Source organism: Cyanistes caeruleus, chromosome 9 (genome assembly GCF_971803275.1).
Source record: "Cyanistes caeruleus chromosome 9, bCyaCae1.hap1.1, whole genome shotgun sequence".
In the NCBI taxonomy this organism is placed as follows: domain Eukaryota; kingdom Metazoa; phylum Chordata; class Aves; order Passeriformes; family Paridae; genus Cyanistes; species Cyanistes caeruleus.
The window spans coordinates 27,551,393-27,575,253 of NC_141709.1; the positions used below are offsets into that span (position 1 = coordinate 27,551,393).

The window sequence follows — 23,861 nt, forward strand, 5'->3', positions numbered from 1 at the left end:
CAGGATGCTGAAGAGATTAATTGGGTGATCTCACATGGAGACAAAACAAATTTGCCTGCTGTTGTACAGTGAAGCCCTTCTCAGTTCTCCCCCTTGAAGACCAAGGGCTCCTTTAGCTCAGTGATTACTGTAAAGAGGATTAGTTAAGCAGAGGTAGTCAAAGGTGTGCTCTGGGCAAAGGGCAAACCGAATCAAACAAAGCCACTTGACATTTCTTAGCTGTGCATGCAAAGCTGACCTTGCTGTCCCAGGGCTGAGGAGTTACTGGAAACAGAGAGATGAGCACACAGGGCAGGGCTGGAGAAGGGAGACCCTGCCTAACCAGACCAGCTTTCTGTTCCTGCTACTGCAGACTGAATAGAAGAGGTGGGACAGCAACCTCTGCTGTTGGTGGGGAGAGAGATGTGTCAGCCACAGATAACACAGCTCCTCCCTTGGGGACAGCTCAGGTCTCCAGAGCCCTGGGGATCTCTCTGCTGCTGGAAACAGCAGCACCCAGCCCATGCACAGCTCCCCTCCCCACCCTGCCACCATCACACCTTCTCTTCTCTGCAGGAGCTCCAGAAAACACGTGTTGTGAGGGAGTGAATCACATAACTCTGCAGCCAGAGAAATTTAAACTCATTATAAGCTCAGGGACCCAGGTGTATAACCTCTCATACCTGCCTGACACCACAGTGAATTGATTGAAAGCCTTGGTATCCTGTAACAACCCAATGTCACACTGGGTAGCAGGAATTCCTCTAACAGTCTGTTTACATCAACACGGCTTTAAAAGGAGCTTTTATTTCCATTACTCCAATATGGATGTTTTATTATTCTCAGAACAACCTTTCTCCCTCCTGGGATACTTCACACTAAAATCTCATCCAGGAGATTTACAAGGGACAGACAATAGTGTTTTTCATGTTGCTTTAGAAGTCAAGGAGAGTGTGTTTCCCTTTGTATTAAAGCTTAGGAACTATGCACTTAAGAAAAAAAAAAAAATCTTGGTGGGAAGGATGAATGCAATTTAAGAACTTTAAGAGAGCCCTGCAGCTCATTTCATGGTTGGGCTGTTGAATTCTGTTGCCTTTGTTTGCTTCTCATCATTTGGTTTCCTGAACTCCTGTAAAAGAGACCATGAACTGCAGCTCCTGCTCACCACGTTCCCTCACTGCTGCTAAGTGCTGAGCTGCTCCTGAAAGCACAGGAGTGTTCCCAAACCCTCCTGACACAGCTTGTGCACGTCCTTGTCTGGATGCAGGACACCGTTCACTCTATGGAAAGATTCTGCTCTTCTTTTGGCCAAGAGCAGTCACCTCTAGGGTGGAACTCTAGGGGATGAACTTTCCAATGGACTGCAGCCAGAAAAGATTTGCACAGGATACAGTCAGTACTGAAAGGGAATGGGAGCTTTGTGTCTTCATAAAAAATATAAAAAATATCCTTCAAGGAGAGCTTCTGTGTTACTCAGTTATCTCCAGTCTTAGCAATGCTGCCCACAAAGAAACACTTTTCCAGAAGCACTGGAAAAGGGCCCCAAAAAAGGCATTCCTGAACCAGAGAGCACTTATTCCTTGGTTGCATGGCCATGGCAAACCCCCTCCTGCACCCAGAGATGCCTTACAAACACATCCAGAGAGGAATTGCAGACTAAGCCTTTATACATATGGAGTCTAGAAGTAGCCAGGACAGCATAAGTGTTTGCTTCCATTCTCTTTCATTTGGCAGCAAAGACAGAAGTGAGACTTGACAGTAATATAACAAACAGGCATTTATAGGATTCCTATTCCCCATGGAATCGTATTTTGTTTCCTCCTCTGGTAGGAAACTTAGCTTGGAAACGAAGATGAATTGGCTTGCTAGACAGAAGAATAAAACAGATAAAGTGAGATGCAAGCCATACATTTATTCAGATGCACATTCAGCCTGAAAGGAAATCTGGCAGATGATGTCCCCAAGCTTCTCAGGACCTAGTCATTACCTCCACAGGAATTTCTAGGTGCAGTGCTTTTTTCTCCAGTACAGCTGCTGTTACCAAAAGCATCTTATACCAATGGCTACAGAACTCAGCTCCTTTCCCTTGGGAGAAATTTATACCCTGGAGAGAGCTAAGCAAGGTCATCACCTCTGCTACTTCAGAAAGGTTATTTTCACATGTAAAGGCTGCATTTACACTTGCATGTAAAACATGTCCTGGCCTCCAGTTACTATCACTTAAGTCCTAAAGCTCAAAAGATTTATGCTTAATAAAAGAAACAGAAAAGCAGTTTCTAACTCTGACAGTTTATTCTTCCTCTTTCTTCATAAGAAAACACAGAGTCTGGGTAAAATTCCAAGTAGAAGAAACAAGATTCAAGAGGACACTTCTCACACTTATGACTGTGTTTCCCACAAGAAATAAAAAACAAAAATCAAAAAAATAACAAAATAAAAAAAAAGAAACCCCATAACACAACAACAAAAACCTCACCCAAGCCACATTTATTCTATTTTAGCTCCCCTGCTAACTCCTTCAGGTTTCATGCAGGATCAAATTCAAAGAATTTGAAGGCACTGCCTCCACAAAACACACTGGAAACAGCTTTAAGAGGCCACTTTGGAATCTGTAGGAATTAAATCCTTCATAGCACCTGGAGCATCCTGGTGACATAGAGAGCAAGTTCAATTACCCACTAGCCCAGAGTTATAGTGCAACAGCAGAACTTGAGAGACAGCTGCTGGGAGACTTGTTTTTGGGCAGTCTGTTGCCTGCTATTCCAATCTTTAAACTTAGAATCAATTTTTTTTTTACAAATTTTCAGATATTTTTTTTTCCCTTACCCTCTGCTGGCAAGTGGGTGAGGGTTAAAAAAACAGACAAAGAATGCAAACAGAAAATCAACAGACTTTGCCCAGTGTAATCTGTTTCTTCATTTCATATCATCTGATATAAGGTGAAGCAAGAGGGAGCATTCTTTTAAGCAGCTATAAAGAAAAAAAAAGATTGATCAAAAAGTAATTTTTGCTCTGTTTCTTATGGAAAAGAGACCCAGGTGTCTGTTTTTCTTATATTTTCTTTTTAATGGCTTTTCCCTTTTCAGCCTGTAAGATTCAAGGTCAGCTCCAGGTCAAATTGCTGAGCCTGAGATACTCAGCAACTTCCAACCCAGCTGTGGGATTTCTCTCCCTCCTGCATTGCACTGGGTTTTCCATTCTGACATCCCACCCTGGAAAGCCCTAGTAGAGGCTAGAAATTTTCATTTCTGCATTTAGATGGCATGGTGGATGCCACACTGGCAAATCAACAAATGACATAACAGAACATGCTAAATCAATGAGTGAAATGCATGTCTTGGTACATCTAGACATGTTTAACCTTGGACTTCCTGACTGCTGGCAAAAGTCAGAGCATACAGGATAAACTGAAACATAGGAGTGTGTCCTACAGCTTTCTGTGTGTGTGAATAGTGAGGGACAGCTGCTTTCATCCCACAAAGAAAATAAAATCTAGGAAACACAGGGAAAAAAATAAGACTCTGGGAATATTGGGGGCTAAAAATACCCCTATTGCCAGATCTTGGATAAAACCCAAGCCTTTTGAAAGCTGCCTTATGGCCAGTGTTTGGAGGGTAAGGGCTTACACAGACTTTACACACATTAGTCCAGTGTTACCTGACATCTGTAAGAGTTAATTTGCCTTTACAGTAAGGGATGGAAGAGAAAACAGCACACATTTTCTTAAATGAAAATACTGCGGGGGAGAAAAATGAGGAAAAATATCTAAGAAAGGAAAATAATCTAAACCCACAACTTCAGAAAAGCCCCTCAGAAATCCGAACAGCCCAGGAGAGATGAGTTCAGGCTGTGAGATGAATTTGCACTTCTTTGTGCTCACTACAAAGGCCCTCCAGGAGCAGCAGTGATTCCAATTGGTTAAAAAATGGTCTATAAGAGCAAAGTGAAAACAAATCTTTTTAATCTTGGGCCTTACTCCTACTTATTCATCCCTAAAAGTGGTACAGACATCAATGCTCATGGTGACCATCACCATCTGAGGAGAACACCACCCTACCTTTGGATGTGAAAGGTACTCATGTGAATATTCTGAATATTCTCTGATGACTGGGCCTCCATTTCCAGCCCTGAGCTTCACCACAAGCAGTTAAGAACCACCAGGAAAACTTCCTAAAAAGGCTAACCATTGTACTAACTCTTCAAAGACCAAAACAGAAACAAAAGGCTCTTAATCCATCTTTTTATGAAGAGGCCCTCCAGGGTTTTGTCAGCCTTTTAAGGAACTGAACTGCAGCTCGGCAGCTGTAGCACGTGTGAAATATTACAGCATTTGTTTGTAACTGCTGGATGAGGTGCCTGATGATTCTAGGGAGGTCTGGCTACTGCTGCAAGCACTCCACAGTTGGAAGGTGACAGAAATGTGCATCCAAGTTTAAAATACTTGCACATTTGCAGGAATGGAGGGCATTTGTATCCAAAATTCACTTTTCAGTGGATTCTTCATAGTAGAATATGAAGAAGCATGACAGAGAAACAATTTTGAACAGAGAGATGACAAGCTTTTTTTTTTCCCCACAGGAACATAAAACCCTTATTCATAATACGTGGGTAAAGTGGAGGACAAAGGATGAAAAGACAGGAACGAGCATCTCCTGATGTATTAAAGCTAGAAAACTTGCTTCTCAGGAACCTTGACTAGTCAAAAAAAACCCCAAAACAATGGGAGCTGTAATAGGTAGCTTCAGTCAGGCCCCAGGAAGCTCCTGTTTGGAATATACTCTAAAAATCCCTCAGCAGAGACAAGGCCAAAGAGGGCAGGAAGGAAACTGGCCAGCTCAAAGACAGCTAGAAAAAATGAGTAAGGAGTCAAATACTATCTTCAGGCTTTAAAGAAGACAAGGACTGAACTGAATAAAACCAAAAATCAACAGGAAAAAGTAAGAAACAAAAAATATAAAGTTTTTAGCTCATTCTCTATTCCCCTATGGAATGGTTCTCCAAGCTTGGGCAGTCACAGTTCTGGTCTTCCATCCATGAGATGCTGCTTGCTCCTGGGGAATCTCTGGGATCAGTTTCCAGATCTTAATACTCCAGGTGGTAAGCATCATCAAATGTTCAAGAAGAAATCTCTCCACCAAGAAAAAAAAATAATCCTGACACATTCCATATGCACTGAGCTGGCATCTGGATATAAAATCTGCAACACCTAACTATGCCAAAAAGCTTCCTGAGACTCCAGAAATAAAATTCCTAAGTGTGCCCTCAACTTGAATGCCAGAGGAATCTTTTTTATCCCTTCTTTTGATCCTCCCACACTAAAGTTTCCAAAGATGGAGCAAGCACCCAATTTCACATTTGGCAGGGCTGGAAACAATGCTGCAACAGCCTTGAAATGTTTGACATTTCTGCTTGTCTGGATGCTAATTCTGCACACGAGGCAGCTCTGCCTGCACAGGGCAGGGCTCAGTGCAGAGTCCAGTGCCTGTGGATCCACAGGAGGATCCGTAAGTGCAGCCACAGCAAGTTTCTCATGTGCTTCTCCAAAACTGATACCTTGATATCTCCTTGTTATTTTTCTTATATTTCCTGCTTTTTTTGTTGTTGTTTTTTTTTTGGGTGTGGGGGGTTCTTTGTTGTTTTTTTCTCTTACAAAGCACAAAGTTTCTGTGAGACAATCAGAGCGTGACTTCTCTCTAGCTGTTTCATCATGCTGAGCATGCCACACGCTTTTACACATCCTTTTTTTTTCCTTTTTTTGATTATTTCCCTTTTGAATAAACTCTCCCTTATCAAAATAAAATAACATCATTTACAAAGCACCACCTCAGCAGCATGCCTCAGCTTTCATTTCACAGGGCTATGCCAGCAGCCACAAACAGAATCAAAGCAGCCAATTAAAAATCCATATTCATTAACAAACATCATGTGTGCTATAATGCCCTGCATTGACTGTGGCACGGCAGGAGATGGGAAACTCGCTGAGTTTTCCTGCTCTCAGTCTGAAGCATTGTTTTATTAGAGGAAGGGTTTTACCTTTGCTCCTCCAGGCCAGCAAGGAGAGCGTCCTGCAAGCCCACGGGGCTGGGGCGGCAGAAGGGGCAGCTGCTGACCTTTTGCCTCAGAGAGATCCCAAGCACAGCATCTTGCCAGGATGAGGAGCACTCAGAGAAGACCATGAACACATGCCAGACCCTCCCCACCGAGGTCTTTGGGTAGCAGCAGGGCCAATGGCAGCCGAGTCTGCGGCACCGTGAGCAGACAACGCAATAAACTCTGCATATGCTTGATTGATGCAACTCATCGGCTCAGCAGGGCCAGGTCCAAGCTGCTGCACTGAATTACCAAATTGCCCTGGCTCCAGGGGAGCTGCTTTGATTTACACCATCAACACTTTACTGCTGCAGACAGTCACATGCGTAAGTACGATATTTCAGACCTATACAATGAAATTATATGAAGGCGTGCCAGGGTTATTTATTTATTTGTACCCACAAGCCTCAGATTTACAACTCTTTATAAATACAAGCTGGGCAATTTGCTTTCTATTTTTAGCAGGAATGCTTTGTGCAGGAAACAGCTGTCAGCCACTGGGAGCTGTGTTCCTCAGAGCAGCAGCTTCAGACAAAGAGAGGCCTCTTAGAATTCAGCTGGAACTAGGGTCACCGCTTTGTGATGGAAAAGAAGCTGGAGATGGTACACAGCAAGAAAAAAAGAAGCAGTTAACAGAATAAACTCCAGCAAAATGGGCTGGAAAAGCTCTAAGGAAAGGACCTTTACACAAATCTATTGTATATGAGTGTGACTGTCTCATTCTTTCCGAATAGCTTCAGAGCCCAATTCTGCCCAAGTTCAGCAAACATTCACAAGACTTGGAGACAATCTACTCCTGCGGCCCCAAGGTTTCAGAGGAGACATTCTGCTGATACCCTCGCTGTGGAAAAACCTGTCACCCTTTCAGAGCCAAAGCTCTCCACACCAAAGACATGCACCATCAGCAGGAAATCAGATGCCAGCAGACCTGCCCCCTCGGTGCAGACGCTCACCTTGGCAGACGAAGGAAGAGGGCGTTTCCCCAGGATGGACCCGTGCAGTGATGAACACCACTTTCTGTTCAGCCCCTGGACGCAGGTTTGCTGCAGCAGAAAAGGGCAGGGGGCAGAGGGGGAAAAGAGAGAAATGGAGATCATTAAACTGTGCCCCAGATGCAGAAGCAAACAACTGTTCATTTTGAAAGCACATCCTTTTATTAAAATCGGTCGCGCGTTATAGACAAGCACAACCCCTGAGCAAAGAGGCAGCGTCACCAGGTCTCCTTCCCAGACTGCACAAGGGCTGCAGGACTCATGCCATGCAGCCAAACCTGCAACAACAAATTTAGCTCTCTTTTCAAACCCTGGGATTTACTGCAGCGAGTTTAGCTGCACTGTAATTGTGCTCTCACTCGTGATAAATGTCCCCCTGGGCCACAGGAGTAGCAGTGGGGCTCCAGCCAAGGTAAAGCCAATTGCACCCTGCATTACACTTGGTACAAGCCTTGACAGTGCCAGGCAATGGCAAAGTCCTACAAATTATATTTATTAGGCTTTGCTCTAGAGGATTTAGAAGTGATTTTTTTAAATCTCTTAAGTGTTTGGGACTGCACCTGCTCTAAGTGAAAGAAAAGTTAAAAAAAAAAAAAAGTATAGAAAAGAGGCCAAGATTAAATCCAGGAACCTTCTTCAGTGAAGGCATGAAAATGTGCCATTTCCCCTTCAAATTACAGATAGGTGGGAGGCAGATTTAGATTCCAACTATGCTGAATTTAGCATGGGTTAATCCCTCAGTTTTGAAACCACACCACTTTGGCCACCTGCTCCAGCCATAAACTACATGGGTCAACCAGAATCCTTTCTTTGTTTGTGCTGTGACTGCATTTAATAAACAGTAAATGAAAATTATGCTCTTTCAAAATGGGTTCTGGGAATTTTAAAGACTATAAGAAGTCAGGACCTCAGTTAGATGTCTTATCTCAACCTGAACACACACAGCAGGGGTAATGCTAAACACGGCAGGCTCCAATTGCTAGGAGAGTTTAAATCTTTGTTTTGAAGTAAAAAGTTTACAGACTGGAAACAAAATCCAAGCTTTTTTTTCTTTTTTTTTTTTTTCTGTTTTATATAGGTAGATGTATTTCACACATATCCAAAGCCAGACTTTTATTTCCAAAGATACGTGAGAGTCCTCAAGACCATGTCTTAGTTAAATTTTTTAAATTTCCCAAATTCTTAGAAATGCTCCATTTTCCCCAAGGCAAATCACACCTTACAGAGCCATAGGAATAATCAATTCATTTTCTTCTGTTCTCAGGAAGCAATTGCAGCAAGGTTTCTTCTTTTATTTTCTTAGCATCTCAAAGTCCTGCAGCTGCTCTCCCTATAACTCAGCCATTCGTTTGTTCTTTCTTACACCAGCTTCACCATTCTCTGATGTTTTTGAGATCCAGAGGCAAAGAAATATAAGAAAGTCTCTGCCAGACCCAGCAGCTGGTGGGGTCAATCCTCTTGGCAGAAGAAAAGTGGGAGGCAGCGAAAAGGAGCACAACCCCATCAGCTAGAAGTCAATGACCATCCCACATCATTTGCATTAACATTAAGTAGTGTGGGAGGAAGGACATAAATCAGCAAACCAACTTTAGAGAACAAAATGGGAAGGCTGGGATCACTTTTGCAAGAGGAGATGAGTTTTTCTCCCCTCCTGGAAAACCAGCATTGCATTGGAAGGACTGTGGCTCAGCACAGATGTGATGCTCAGCAACATGACTGCCACGGCACTGGTTAGGAAACTTTTGGACAGAGGGTTGGTTTGGGGTGTTTTGTGGCTTTGGCTTTGTTTGCTTTCAATTACAAAATTGCTGTTATTTATGCTTCATAACATTTATTAGAATCGTTATTATAATCAATAATTTTCACTATGCAAGTCTATTTTAACTGGCAATAAATTCAAATCCCCACAAGTCAAGTCTGCTTTGCCCACAATGGCAATTAGTAAATAATATCCCTTTCTTTCTCTTGACCCATGAGCCTTTCCTTTTCATTTTCTCCCCCTGTCCTGGATAAGAGGGAGCAGCTGCGTGGGCATCTGGCTGCTAACCAAGTTTAACCCACTAAACAACTATAAAACACCATTTTGCTCTTTAATTTAAATGTTACATTAGAAATACATCCTATTTTCTACTTCAGGATTGAAAAGATCAATCAAAATTAAGAAGATTAGGAGTGTATAGCTTTGCTTAGTAGGTGCCAAAAGCACTTAAGCAAAATAACAGAGAGGCACATTCTATTTAGCCACAGCTTTGAGACTTGTGGAAATGCACAGAAATCTGTTGTACCACTTTTACCCTTCTGAACACCATAGCAGTGAATCTTAGAAACAAAACTCTTTGAGAAAAGAGTATTTTTTTCTTGGAAAGAAAGGAAAGAAAAGTAGGCATGTCTGGAATGGTTCCTTTTTCATTTTCTGTTCTGGAAAGTATCTTGAAGATTGAAATGAACATTTTCTCTTCCCTTTGAAGGCTACCACTATCATCATCATGGATAATATTTGCATTGACTTATGACTGAGACCTAAACAATCTGTCACTGTGTGTTACACCCTGGTGTCCTGCTACTCACCCCCTGCCATCCTGCCTCTGCTCAGAGGAGAATTCCCATGAGCAAAGCTCTGAACATCTGAGATCTATTCAGAACAACCATCACTAGCCTCAGAATCTATTCTGGCTCTCCAGCAACCACACCACACAAATTTCACACTGAACAGGAGCTCAATGAGCAGCAAGCAAGCAGCTCAGATCTCTTACTCTGAATATCCCTTGGGCTGTCTGGCCCACAACCCATGTTTCTTCCCCTCTAAAGCTTTGCCATGTTCAAGCCAATCACCCAAAACAACCCCACTGGCAGCACTCCCTCAGCTCTCACCCAGGAAACAGCAATTTTCACTCCTGGTTGCTTATTATGCCACTGCACCTAAAGCAGGGTTGCACAGAAAATGTTTTCTACTTACAAAGAGAGAATCAGATCAAATTCTAAACCTTCATGGGGAAGCAGGAAATTCAGTTAGCCATTTTCATTCAATTTTCATTTTTATGCTACTATAAAAACATGAAAATGAGAGTATTTGTATATAGCAGCTTAATGATAAGTATCTAGAAATTTCAAGCAGAAATAGTAAATTTATGGAATTCCATTCGTACCACCAAGATGAAGTACTATAACAGAGCTGAGGTAGAACATCACTCCTCAACATCCAACATTTTCTGCCACCTTTTCAGACCAGAATCAGACTGCAGCTCTGTGGTTTCTTTAGGTCTTGCAGCCATGATAGCTGATGATTCAAGTTCACAAACTGGCACTAAGGATGAGAGGTCTGACCCTCGAAATCTGGTCCAGAAAGCCTTTAGGCTGCTGCCCATCAGGAGAACTCAGGAGTGAATTTCACTCCTTCAAAGAAGACTTCCAAGCTGGGAAAGGTAGTAGAAAAATACTGTCAGCTCTGGAATACCATAAGGCTCTAATCTACAGGAATCCACCATCCTAAAAACATATGGCCAAATAATGATTTGATTTAAATATCCATATATATTTTAATGGAATGTTATCCATTGCAAACGAATTCCATATTGTCATCCTGTCTCAGGTACTTCGCAGTACGAGGTGGGCTGCTGCCAGCATTTTTTATTCAAAACCCTGCGAGTTAAAGACTCCACAGAGGAAATCAAAACAACTCTATTGCATTACACTCCTCTGTGCCACCTCAGCTCGTTTGTGTCCAACAGAGCTGGAACATCTGTGAGGAAAGCGAACACCGGTGTCGGCGCTGCCCCAAGAGCCTCGTCTCCACCACATTAACCTGCTTTAGCAAATCAAATCCAGGCACCATTTACTGTACTCTGGTTTTTCCCTAAGAGACCAGATCAGCACCTAATCCCATTTATTTTTGCTCCTTCTGGCCACAAATGTCATTTCAGGTAAGAGCGCGCATCTCAGCAACACGAGAACGCAAAGGAACAGCGTTTTTGGTCACTGCCAAACCCCACGGCACTTGGTGAGGTCACATTTTCTTTCTTGCCTTCTTCCAGCTGGCTTGAGCAGTACAGAGAAACTGTAAGCAGGACAGAAGGTCAAAATGATGCCATTTGTACCACAGAGCGACGAGCAAAGACTGGGCCACGGGTTTTGGGAGTCAGACACCCACTCCTATGTAGCTTTACCTGGAACTGGAGGCAGCAGTACTCTGTCTGCCATGCAGAAGCCACAGAAGGTCAGGTCTGTGGTGGGGCAGCAGTGCTAGAGGGGACCCTGACGGCTCAGGGACTCCCATCACCTGCACTCTGTCCTGCCCAGGCTCTTGACAGCAAAGCCTCCTCTGTGCACGGGCCATCTACTCAGCAGCGGTCCTGCATCCAATGCTCCAAACTGCATCCAAAGCCTTCCCAGCCTTGGATTTTCATTCAGGATCTGTCCTTGACTCTGTCAGGTGCTTAAGCACATGATTTGTTTGACAGACTTGTATGGTGCTCAAAAAATGAGCTTAACCATAATTTTGGCATGAGAGCTGTGCTGAACTGGGGCCATTTCGCAGGGAGGCTGCCTCTCAGATCATTGTCACGATGCTTTAAAGTTGGAGATCGTGCAACTATTATCCTTTATTGCCCGTTTTATGCCAAAGTCTCTCTTTCTTTTTACATTCCTCTTAAAAGTAAAGCTATTTTGGAGCATTTAATATTATTTAATCTCTTTACTCTGGCAGCATAGAAATTACAGGACCATTACAATGGTCCTGTGTGAGTGTATGCTTTATTGATGTATATGCTGACCTAATATCAAATTGATTTTACTCAGCTTTTCTGCTGACCATGGAAAAATGCAAATTGGGTATTATATTTGCACACTAATTTTATTGGGCCCCTGTGTCTTCATAAAAAGATAAAGTTTGGGCTAATAAAAATAAAACATTTCTGGGGCTAATATAGGCAAATGTTTATGTAGGCAGGTAACAAATTGGTTTGTCATTTAGAGGAACATAAAGAGCACTAAAATCATCTTTAGGCAAAATAGATTGGTGGCTTTTGCTTAGCTTTTAGCTTTCATTTGCAAAATCAATTTAATGTAGCACAGTGTCTCAAAGAAAGGGTGACACAGGATTAAGACATTAATTGTATTCCTCCCCCATAACTCCCCTTATTCAGAGGCCCTGGGATTTGGGTTTGCTCTTGTTCAAAGCAAATTAAATATATTTCAGCAGAAAATGGGAAAAAGGAACCTTTACACTTTTGCCATGTGTGAGCATCCTATTGGGACAAACAGGGGCAGGTAGGAAAGTGGGACTCAGTGTTCTGAAGGCAGATGCTGACAGAGCTATCAAGGCTTGTCAGTGCCACCAGGAATCTGAAAACATCGTTCTATGATGTTCTTTCTGGAGATGCCTTTGTTCCTCCCTCGTTTTCCCTCTCAGGCCTCTGTAGCAATGCCTTGTGCATCCCTAACGGCCTGGAGCCCTGCTGGAATGCAGCTGAGTGAACCTGGATGACAGTTTAAGCAGACAGGCATATATCAACAGCCCAACTTCTTTTTATTGAAAGGAATTGGCCTATTTACATCTCAGAGCAGGCACTATTTGTAACCAGTTCTTGGTTTTCATCCCCTCCTTCCCCTTCCCTTCCTCAGTTGCAGGGTGTTTTGGAGGGGTTCCATGTGGTGGGAGGTTACATAAACAGTTTTGATGTTAATACTTGACTGCATTTTCAACTTAATAGCCCAGCAAAGGGATCTGACTGTGAAGCAAAAGGCCAGAAATATCTCCTGGTAAAATTATGCTGAAGCACAGATCGAACGCCACTGCAGAGCTATTTGCAAAATCAGAAATGGCAAATGACTACAGAGCAAGATCCCCCTTACCTCCCAGCCCCATTTGCTTGATTTTAATCTTCATTACATCTTGTAAGCAGCTATTTTTCCATTTGGGCTTTCTGATACTGGCAGCTCACTACGCTTTTGAGGGAGGAAAATTAACCACACGCAAAACCAGTCAAGATACACTCATCTTTTCTCCCTCTTCACCTCCACTAAAAAAAAACACCCTCCAAAAAACACTCCTAAACACCAGAGGTTTTGTTTTTAAATTATAGATATGCATTTTAACATTGGAACATACAGTCCTGTGAACAAGAATAGAAATCTGGAATATGAACAGCACATTATTCGTCCTCAAACGGCCAAGGTGATGACAATTCACAATTAAGGATGCAGACAGTAGCATTTAATGTCACCTACCTGCATCACTGTCATATCATAACAGTTTAGCAGGCAGGTCCCCAGCCTGCTCTTTTTTTCCCCTCTTTTGCTTTGCTATTTATAAAGTCAGGTTGGAGTGCAGATCAACCCCTTGCCCTCCAGAGACCAGAGGCACGCAGTAAATTATGGGAAGGCTAAGTGGTACATCAAATGTGTCTCCTCAAAGCTATACATCATCTTGTTAAATTTGATGTCTAATCCCAGAACCCCAGAAATCATTCCCAAAATCCCAGAAAATGCATGTGTCCTTCAGATGATATAGAACAAGAAAGTAAAGTTTACCTGCAGGGAAAAGATAAAAAAAAGCCACCAAGACAAAAACATTCTAGACTGTCTTCATTTTACTTGAGTGTCTTCCAATGCCATTTTCTTAAATGCCACTGACTCAGAACTCACCATCTGTATTTGAATACATGAACTCTGATCTACAGTACTCTTATTTTTTTTTCCCCTTGCAATAAATTACAAACTGAATAAACCAAAGCACATCCTATTTATCTCTCTCTAAAAATCTCACATCAGATAGAAATGCAGTGTCTCACATATGCAGCAGCACCTCTTCAGTCACCACCAGTGACAGCAATAAAGATCTCCAGCCATTCCACAGGGTTCTCCTAACTGAGCTCCACAGCCCCTCAGCAGTGAGGAGGAGATGGAAAACTCAGGAGCTGCCTGCTGCCCCAGAGGAAGCAGACCTGATCCTTTGGGAAGGAATCGATACTAACTGGGATCTTTCTTGCTCGCTCTGTTCAGAGCTAGCATCCCTCTAGAATTCTCACCACCCTAGTAGCCTTCACTTTTTACAAAGTGTTGGAAATAAAATATTCAGATGCAAGACATTTCCACCTGAAATGCTACATTACATGGGTACTTTTTGAGTTTGTCTTTAAAATCCAGGCATTCAAAAGATGATGCTAGGACCTGTTAAAAAGCAATTCTCTATCAGTTCTCTCCAGTGGAGAAGGCTATGGCTATGTTTGTTTGCTGTAAGTATGCATGGACTTAAAGATAAGAGAATAATTTAAGTCAGAATTTCAGCCAAGGTAGAAAAGAGGGAATTACCACCCCCTCAGAGAGTAGTCCAGCAGTTACAGGAGCAGCCAGGACACCTTTGATCTGTTTTGGTTTTTTTTTTCTAGTTTTGCTGCGGCTTTGATTGTGATTAACTTTAGTGCTCAGACTTTCCCATATAAAATCTGAGCAAAACCATGTGCACCTCAGAACAGAATTGAGAGTCCCAGTACAGCTATTCTCAAAATTCTTGTTTCTTTGAGATGCACAGCCACATCCCTGCGCTCATCATGGATTTTTCCAAGGAAGGCAGTGCTGAAAATGACATTTATAGCTGCCATGAGATGCAACTCCAGACTCTGTGAGTCCAGCATCTCTAACCTCTCAAGGCCAATGGATAAAAATTCAGGAAAGGAACAAGCTGCAACACAACATGCAAAAACCAGGAAAGATGTTTCTGAGAAGCTGTATCTAGAAAACCTCCATTCACTGGGGCTAGGTCTCATGTTATTCATTTAAGAAATGGGTAAAAAGTATAAAAGGAGTTGAACTAGGAAAAAAAGAAAAAGTTGGAGTGGCATGTAATAGTGGACAAAGCTGGAGACCTACTCAGGTCTGTCTCTGTGAGGCAAAAAACTGAAAAGCAACCAAAGTTTCAGCCTGCTGGGCTAAAATCTCAAACCTGGGGGAGCAGTGAAGCAACACAACCAACACTGTCAGCGATTAATCTCCTGTGTTCCACCTTTTTGACACTGACCTGAACAACATTAACCCTTCTCTCTCTTATTCTTCCTGAATATTCATTGAAAAGAAGTGGGGACATGATCAATTACAGGACACAGGAGATGATTTTTTTTCTGATTTATGTGTTGCATCAGACCCTCCCTGGGCAGAAGGACAAGGACTGACAGGGTTAGGCAGAAAAAATCCTTCAGTGTACAAAACCTTGAAAGCAGTGATCCCAAGCAAGATGTGCAGGGTGTTGTGCAAGGGGTTTTGGCCTTTACTGAACTCTGACTGTGAGCTCTTCAGTAGCTGAGCCAGCGGTCAATAAAAAGCAACCTGCTGAAATGAGATTCATGAAGAGCCATGCTCCTCAGAACGTGCCACTGACCTCTCTGGGAAGCACCAACACTCTGTTTGGAGAGAGGCTTGAGACCACAGGCAAGAAATAGACACCAGTGAATGGTTTCTATTTTCATATTCACTGCTTGCCTGAAATTAGAATTTGGCCCCAAACACCCAGCACCAAAAATTAAGATGCTCAGTAGAGGGTCTTACACACCAAATTCAAATTTTAAAATACTTCAGCAAGGTGGGGCATGCAGACTACCCTCAGGGCTGAAGTACATACACCCCTAAGGCAGCCAGGAGCAAATCCTCCTTTATTGTATTAGACAGGTTTCAAATCCTGTTCTTAATGTCAGCAGGATGGCAAAGATGGGGTGGAAAAGTCCCCCTTTTCACAGGCCCCTGCTTTTGTTCATTGATTCTTCAATGATTTTAATCACAGGGACATGATGTCAGGGAGTCTGTGGCTTGGGAGGAGTCAACAGCCCTAAATCAGCTCTGCTTAGTGAACTCCATTCACTGACTCCAGCACCAGCAGGTGTCACAGACATGACCTCGGACAGAAGAGCACTGAGAGTTTTGGACCTGTATGATAAATCCCAGAGTCTGGCAGGAGAAAGTCCTGTCTCACCCTCGTCCTTTCCTTCAAAAAGAAAGGGGTGAGATGCATGCCTGGAGTCAGGGCACTTTCCATTCTCCTTAAGGACCAACAATTAAGCAAGCTGCCATTCTTATTCAGATGCTGCTTATGACATTTTCCCCTCCGTTGCAAAAACAATTATGGCAAAGATGTTTAAATTCCAGCTGGACACATAAAACCTTCTCCTTCCCCAGCCAACCTGCCAGCTCAGTCCCCTGCCTCTCAACAAACTGAGAGCAGCTCCTCTCACAGACGTGACCCTTCCCAAAGCTCCCTGTAAGCACCACATTAACTTCATGTGCCTGCAAGTGCCCACCGATCCTAATTGTCCTTTTTGTCCCATCATTAGTTAGCAATAAATTCCAGAGGCAGTCAATCAATACAGCACGGGGCATAAGGGAAAACACATTTTGTTGCCCACACCAGACACACACCAGAAGGCTGTGAGAGCTTTGTAAAACCCATCTAGTCAGCAAACTGTTAAAACCAATTTATACACACTCACACTCTCTCTCTCTCTCTCTCTCAAGGCAATAAGCCTATGGAGAATTTTAATTAAAGTCAAAGGAGACTTTAAAAGTGGAGGGGGAGAAATCTAGCACAGCGAGAAATAAATTAATAAAAACACGCTCCAAGTTGAAGCTCAAGGGGATCACTCTCAGTCATCATTTATTTAAAGGATGGGACATGTCAAAGAGAGGAATGTCAAGTGGGAGATGCTGTGAAGCAGCAGAGGACAGAAAAGGGGCTGACGAACTGCATGCCACAGCTCCTGTAGCAGATCATTTTTTGTCACGTAGGTTATACTTGTGGCTGGCCACCTGCTGCTTGGTATTCACTAGCTCTCAAAGTTAGGGGCAGAAATATCTGTAATCCCTTTCACAGCTGGTCTGGGAAGGACCTTTTAGCTCACCTAGACCATCCTTATCTGGTCAGCACCCAGTTCCTGGAGAAAATTACTTCTTTCTCTCAACCTGAGGGTATTTTTCTCGGTATTTAGCCAACAGTTTCTTTTGCTGAATTTCATTATATTTTGTCACTTGCTTCTTCCCTTGTTGTTTATATCTTTTTAAAATTAGTTAATTTTTTTATGCATTGTTCTAGCTTTTTCTTGGGCTACTCCAGAGGAACTGACTGACCCCTCCAGATGAATTTCACATGCAGGCAAACCACAGATCTTTCAATTCTCATGTTCAAGAGCTCAGAGGAGAATCCTGCTCTTCACCTGTCGTTTTTGCAGCCACCAAATCATATCTTGTAGCTTTTTCCATAGCACAGGGAAGAGATTTCTTCACTCGGGGCCGGCTGCAAACAGCAGTGCCACATTTCTTAACAACTCCCAGTATCAGCTGCTGGAGCAGCTTCTCATCACCTCTGCCTGCCTTCTAACAGCTCAGTGGAGTGTAAGATGCTCGTGTGGATCCGTGTCCTCAGCAGCCTCCTGGCCACCAGCCTGTGGCCAAGGGAATTTACTTCTAGTTGGGGCTGTGTCAAAACATCCCCAGCATCAGAAGCAAATTAATCACCCATAATAAATTGTGTATTTGTACTGGAAACCCATCCACTCTCAGCCTTCAGCCACAAGAATTATGGAGATCCCATAGTGACTGCCTATCCTGACACTCATTATCTTATTTAGAGAGTCTTCTGCTATCTATTTTTCAGCTAGATCCCTCGGTAGAAACAAAAGTTTCATGGATTAATAAGACCCCACATTAGTTTCCATTTAAAAGCATGGAAATATAACTCATTTCCAATATAGAAAAAAAATTCCAATTATTCAAAACATTAATAAGTATATTTGATAGTCAATGTAAATTGAATTATGTTTTGCCCTTTCCCATAAAGCAAACCAAAACACCCTTTTCATGGAAAGAGGGTTAGAAAGGTTAAAAAAAAATGAAGAAAGTCAAAGTCATTATATTCCAATCAAACTTGATAAATATGTAAATTACAGCAACTAAACAATTGTCTTTGACAAATGGCTTCCACATAATGGATTTTTCATAGTAATGAGGCTACAGTGCAATTGTTTCTTTAAAGCCTTACATTTCTCATTAATAAAAAGTGAGTCAGTGTGCATAATGGGCATATTTACAAAAAAAAATAATAAATTAAGAAGCAAAAAATTTTTCAGACATCAGTTGACATCACAGAGGGATGCCTGAGATGGTGTCATTGCTTCCATCAGCACTGACATGTTGTTGACTACTCTTTAATTAAGTAGCTTGAACCTGAGGAGCTACTCAGTGACAAAAGAAAGCCCAGGACTTTGCCACCTGCAATTCACTTGGGGTTTGTTTATCCACCCAAACCATCAAAGCTGTCTGTGCCACACAGGCCCTAAAACACCTACAAAAACGGCAAAACAAGCAAGAAAATCACTTGATGACACAGGAGTAACTTCTGTGGCCACCAACATCTTCCTGCCTCATTGAGTCCACTGGCATTGCAGACCATGTCAACCATCACAGCACCTGTGAATCTCCCCACCTTTCTATGCAAAGAAAAAATCTATCCAGAGGGAAACATTCATGGAAGACAATGACCCTGGATCACACAGGACTGCTTTCAGCTGCCTCATCATTGTCCTCAGAACATCCCAGTGCTCAGCAAGGCATCTCTAAGCTTCTTGCTCTTGATTTCTGCTCACTCAGGGTCCCCCTTAGTGCAGGCTGCTGGCAACCAACCAGCCATTTGCTGCCAGCCCTGAGCCTGCTCTTCTATCACCATGGTCCAAGGCCTACAGCTGAAATGGACTTCTCTCGACTTTTCCAAAGGCATTTCCTCTGCAGTGCTGCTTCCCCACCCCCATCCTGATTTAAACAGAAAAAACAGACTAATTAAAAGGAGACTGGAAAAGATTAATCCATTTTTCCAAGTTCTCCTACACCCCTGTCTTGTGCATTATTTCATGTCACCCTGGTGCTAACAGGGTTTATATATTGTGTATCGTACAAAAATCCCTGAGCAAGGATAGGGAGAATATCAACATGCATGCCTCCATCATTTAATACAATTTTGGCTGCTCAGCCCTTCCTGTTTGAGGGAGGACTGCATCCACATCCCCTCACTGTAAGGAATTCTGCCACCTGGCATTTGAATTCCTGAGCCAAGGATGCATAACTGAATTTATATTTACTCCCAAACACCCTCTGTGCACCCAAGGGTCAGCCAATACAGGGTGGTGGTAGATCAAAGACTCTAATGCAGATTTTAAGTTATTTAAAGTAAAAACAAACCTTCTCACCCCAATCTGTTGAAAGCAAATAAGGGTGAAGAAGGGAAAACACAGCCAGGGGGAATGTCAGTGGGAAATAAGGACAGAGGAGGTGGAAGAGAGGACTGTTTATAAGTCTTCTCATAAGCCTATAAACCCTGGCTATATCTCTGCATGCATGCATTTCTTTAGCTGATACAGGATGCATACTCCATGTAATGCTATTCTTGTGAGCCAAGAAAATCTGCATGTAATACAGCAGGAGAATGCTAATGACCTTCAGCTGAGCTGGAATCCAGCGGAACTTCCCTTTATCAAAGGTAGCTTCAGAGCCAGCAGTCAACCTTGGGGCCCCTCATGGAGCTGAAAACCAGTGAATACGACATGACCACGCACATCCCAGTTTGTGCTAAGTGTCCCCCAGTTGCACAGGAGTTGGTAATTCTTCCCAAATCTCCCTCAGGCTATGGAAAAGGAGATTTTCAGGAAGCACTTTGTCAGTAAGAGAAAAGCAATTTCAAGCCCATTCAAGTGATGAATCCTTGAAGCAATATGGGTTAACAGCTCATCCAGCACAGACCACTGAGTGGTTGGAACAACCACCAGCAGAACATCTGTACCTCAACTCCCCACACCTCCCTGGCCCCAGCAGGCTGGGAGGACACTCCCTGGTCTTACCTCTGATGAAAGCCATGTGTTACCCAACCATACTGTCCTCCAGACAAAAATATTGGAGAGATTTGGAGCTTTTTCAGATGAAAGAAAAATTACTGGGGGTACTCCAGACAAGTGGAAGACTTAACTCTTCTGTCCTTAGGAGTATGTGACACAAAAACTCGATTTGAATGAAAAGCTAAGTCAGCACTTGCGCTGCCTTCTTGGTTCATGAACTGATTTAGGAGAAACAGAGAACAGATTAGTCCTAATTTGCTTTATCTTTGCATTCCCAATCTATTGATTATAATAATTGTAGAAGCTATCTTCCCATTAGCCACAGTTATTACCATACAGAGCACATGCAAAAGCCAGCGCGGATTTAAGCGGTTTTGTTTCCAGAGTGTTGGTTTAATGTAGCCCTGCACATTTCTGAGGTATGGAAAGAAAAAAGAGAGTTTCCATGCCATTAAATTCAAGCAGATTTTTCTCATCATTGCAGAATTTAAGCTTTCAAACCAGATGTGTCCACAGTGATGATATTTAGGACTGAACCCTGGAGAGGCTTTTCAGAAGTTGTCAGGACTGAGCCCAGACCACTGTCCTAGTTTTGAGAAAGCTTCTAAAATGATGGAAAACTTTCTGAAGGTCATTGTCCTCTATCAAACACATAATGTAGCGCTGTCTGAATATGGGGAGAGAAGTCAAAAATCCTGTGTTCTTTCAGTTGCTCTTCCACTGAACTGATGAGTAACCTTTCAAAAGACATTCAGGAATAAATCCGCAAACAGATTTAGCCACTAAAGTCGCCTAAATCCCATTTAAGTCCATAGTTTAGATCTTCAAAAACTGCATTCAGCTGTCACCTAGTTCAGGAGATGTCAGTATCCATAGGCAACCAGAGTTCCTCCTTTGGCCAAGTCTTCCAGAAATCCATTTACCTCTGTCTCTCCTGCTACTTTTAATAGATATTTCCAAATTGTGCCTAAGGGAAGAGCACCACAAAAATCAGAGGTAAAAAAGTAGTGGTAACAATCTCTGAGTTTTCAATACTTATATGCTAAGGAGTCTTGGCCAGCATCAGGAAAGTCTCCAGGCAAAACCCATTATTTAGGCTGAAGACACCTGAAACCACCTTTGCACTTCCAGGAATATCCTAAATACATTACACAGGAGAATTTTTTTTCCTTTTTTAAAGTACATAGCATTAAACAGCACATGAACCAGAAATCTGTTTTCCCTCCTTCCACACTGACACCCTGAATAGAAGATTACAGGATCCTGATTGCTCTTGCTCAACAGCTAATCCAGTGAATATTGACTTAGGTGACAAAGAGAAGTAGCTTCAGTGTGAAGACATAAGACATCCCCAAAGCCTGAAGACTGGGGTTCTCTGAAGGCTCAAATTCAGAACTGAATTCCAAATTCAGTTTGGAAAACCTAAAATGACAGGGGGTGTGTTAAAATACTGTTTCCCTATCCCAGCTCTCCCCTGATTTGTCTGTGCAATTTCAGGAGGGAGGTCAGAGTGAGAGGACCTTCCCATGCTGACACAAGATGGGATCTGAAAACAGAGACAGAATTCAAGGACTGTCCTTGAGCACACTCTACTTGACCACCTTGAGTTAACTGGGTTTTTTTAAACCTTATTTTGGGCTTTTTCTGGAAGCACAGGTGGCTGCTGAAAAACTGATGGTTATTTTAAGCAGCAGGTCAGGAACCTCCCAGACTGAGAGTGGTGAGGCACAGGATGCCCAGAGAAGCTGTGGCTGCCCCATCCCTGGAATGTTCAAGGCTGAACAGGGCTCTGAGCAACCTGGGACAGTGGAAGGTGTCACTGCCCATGGCAGGGGGCTGGAATGAGAAGATCTTTAAGGTTTTTCCAACCCAGATCATTCTATGAAGAAAATTGCTATAGGGACTGTATATACCCACCTGATATATTTTGATGTGTTTTCACAATTCTTGCTTTATTTTCCTCCATTTTGAAAGCACTAGCAATGATTATCTGGTTTTATGCATTGATTTGAGATCCTTGAATCAAATAAAACCTTTGCATCTATTACTAAAACCAAATGATGCCTGTTTCTTCCCTGTAAAACCATCTGGAAAGTGCTTTCCCAAAATCTGCACTTTGATCATGCAGTATTTTATCTACAAAAATGCAGATCTTAGGTTCTTAGGGTATTTTTTTTTTCTTGGATGGATAGAAGACATCAGAAGAGGGAGAAAAAAAATCCCCAAACAAACCACCATCAAACCTTTCCTGGGAATTTCTTTTGTTGTGTTCCTTTCCTACTCCTCTAGCTGTGGATCACATATATAAGTGGCTTTTCATGGCAACACCCAAAATTATACCAATATAAATCAATAGTAGGTATATTTTAGTTCCACTTTTAATATACCATTCAGTTTTATTTCATTTTTTTTAATAGAAAAAGAGAACCTGAGCTGCATATAAATGGGTCACAGTACCTCATGTTTACTGTTAAACATGAATTAAATCTGAGTAGCTTGGCATATCTCTATAATAAAAAAGGCACTATTAATAAGATATCATTAAATGGAGAGCTAATGTGTAACAGCCTTATATCAGATATGTGAAAACAGAGTTTCATAACAAGGTTGGGAAAAGTATTATCAAGGACCTAAGTAGAAAATCTGTCTTTCTCGATACTGGAGGAATTTATATTTGAAGAGTGTTTTTTCCTATTGAGATCTTCATTGACTTGTAGAAAAATACCGCTTTTAATCTCAAATCCCCACTGGCATTTTCATATAAGCACAGAAAATGCTATTGGGCTTTAGAGATTTAATTTAATGAAGGAAAAGTATTTCTATTAAAGTGTGTAATTTTTTTTTTATTTTTATTTTTTAAACACAAAATCTTCTGAGGAACCAGGGAAACAGGATTATTTTGAGCTCTGAAAAACTGACTAACCTGTGCCCTTGTAGAACTCCTGCTTCACAAAGGAAGCTTAACAGCTGTGGCAAAGCCTGTAGGTGCACTTGAAAAGGGACCCTACGGTCCCAAGTCATCCACACTGAGAATGCCAAGCCTGGAAAAGGCAGCAGGAAGAGAGGAAAAGCAATGTCCCCGTGCAGTCAGGTTGCTTCTGCTAAACTGCTGCATCGTTAAGCTCCATTCTGAAATGTCAAAGATGGGAAAAACTCACCAAATAGCTACTAAATCTTCTGCATTAATGGACTGATCCTCTCATCTGTTCATGTCAAAATGTATTAGGTCTGGCTGGGTAGGTAACAAATTCACTGTGGGGGTAAATGAAAGCTACTCCATCGATTTGGGCAGAACTGCACCCTTTGGCTCCTGTGATGGGATAGGCTGAATTGTGCCATTTAGGATTCCCTCCATCCTAATTCTCACAGTACTGCTTTTGTGAGGTTAAAAACCTTCGTTTTATCTGCAGATCACCCATGTCTTTCTCGTATGAATATTCATTACAAATATAAATTCCTTTTCATATCGAGAAGGCAAGTGCACTTGACTCCAGGAGGCCTCTCAACAGGACACTGCCAAGGCTGACAAGCTCAACAGCAGTTGTTCTATTTGTGTGCAGAGCCTGCACAAAGTTAAATTTCCTCAATTAAGAAAAAAAAGGGGAAAAAAAAAAGTTGTTTTTTTTTACTTAGGAACCAAGCCAACCACCAAGTTACAGCAATGCAAACCTTACAAGTCATCCACTATGACAACAGCTGGGCCCAGGAGTTATATGAAAAAGTACTGTGACAGCAGAAGAGGGTGGAGCAGATATAAATACCTGACTTCTCATGGGCTCTCCTACTTATCTCATATTTGGTCAGCCAGCTCTGCAGAGAGGTTGTTTCTGCAAGGAGGTGCAGATAACAGAGTACCCAGACACCAGCACAAACAAGAAGGGTCATCTCCTGCTTCTGAAGTCAGACAACCTCAATGGAAAGAGACTCTGAAGGTCTGTGA

General features: G+C 42.4%; 1 protein-coding gene and 1 long non-coding RNA gene across 3 annotated transcripts in view; both read right to left on the bottom strand.

Moving 5' to 3' along the window:
- The window catches only part of LOC111933065 (BEN domain-containing protein 5), an 887,514-nt gene that overhangs the window by 204,003 nt on the left and 659,650 nt on the right, over positions 1-23,861 (bottom strand). For both annotated transcript variants that reach the window (XM_086842548.1, XM_023932447.2), the window contains exon 7: positions 7,023-7,112. In XM_086842548.1, coding sequence (XP_086698674.1) covers positions 7,023-7,112 — 90 coding nt within the window. The remainder of the gene's footprint in view (positions 1-7,022; positions 7,113-23,861) is intronic.
- LOC111933068 (uncharacterized) lies at positions 16,684-23,852 on the bottom strand. Its single transcript, XR_015273650.1, has 3 exons — positions 23,683-23,852; positions 22,845-23,050; positions 16,684-20,888 (listed from the first exon to the last, which is right to left on the bottom strand). It is a non-coding gene; the product is annotated as an uncharacterized LOC111933068 (long non-coding RNA).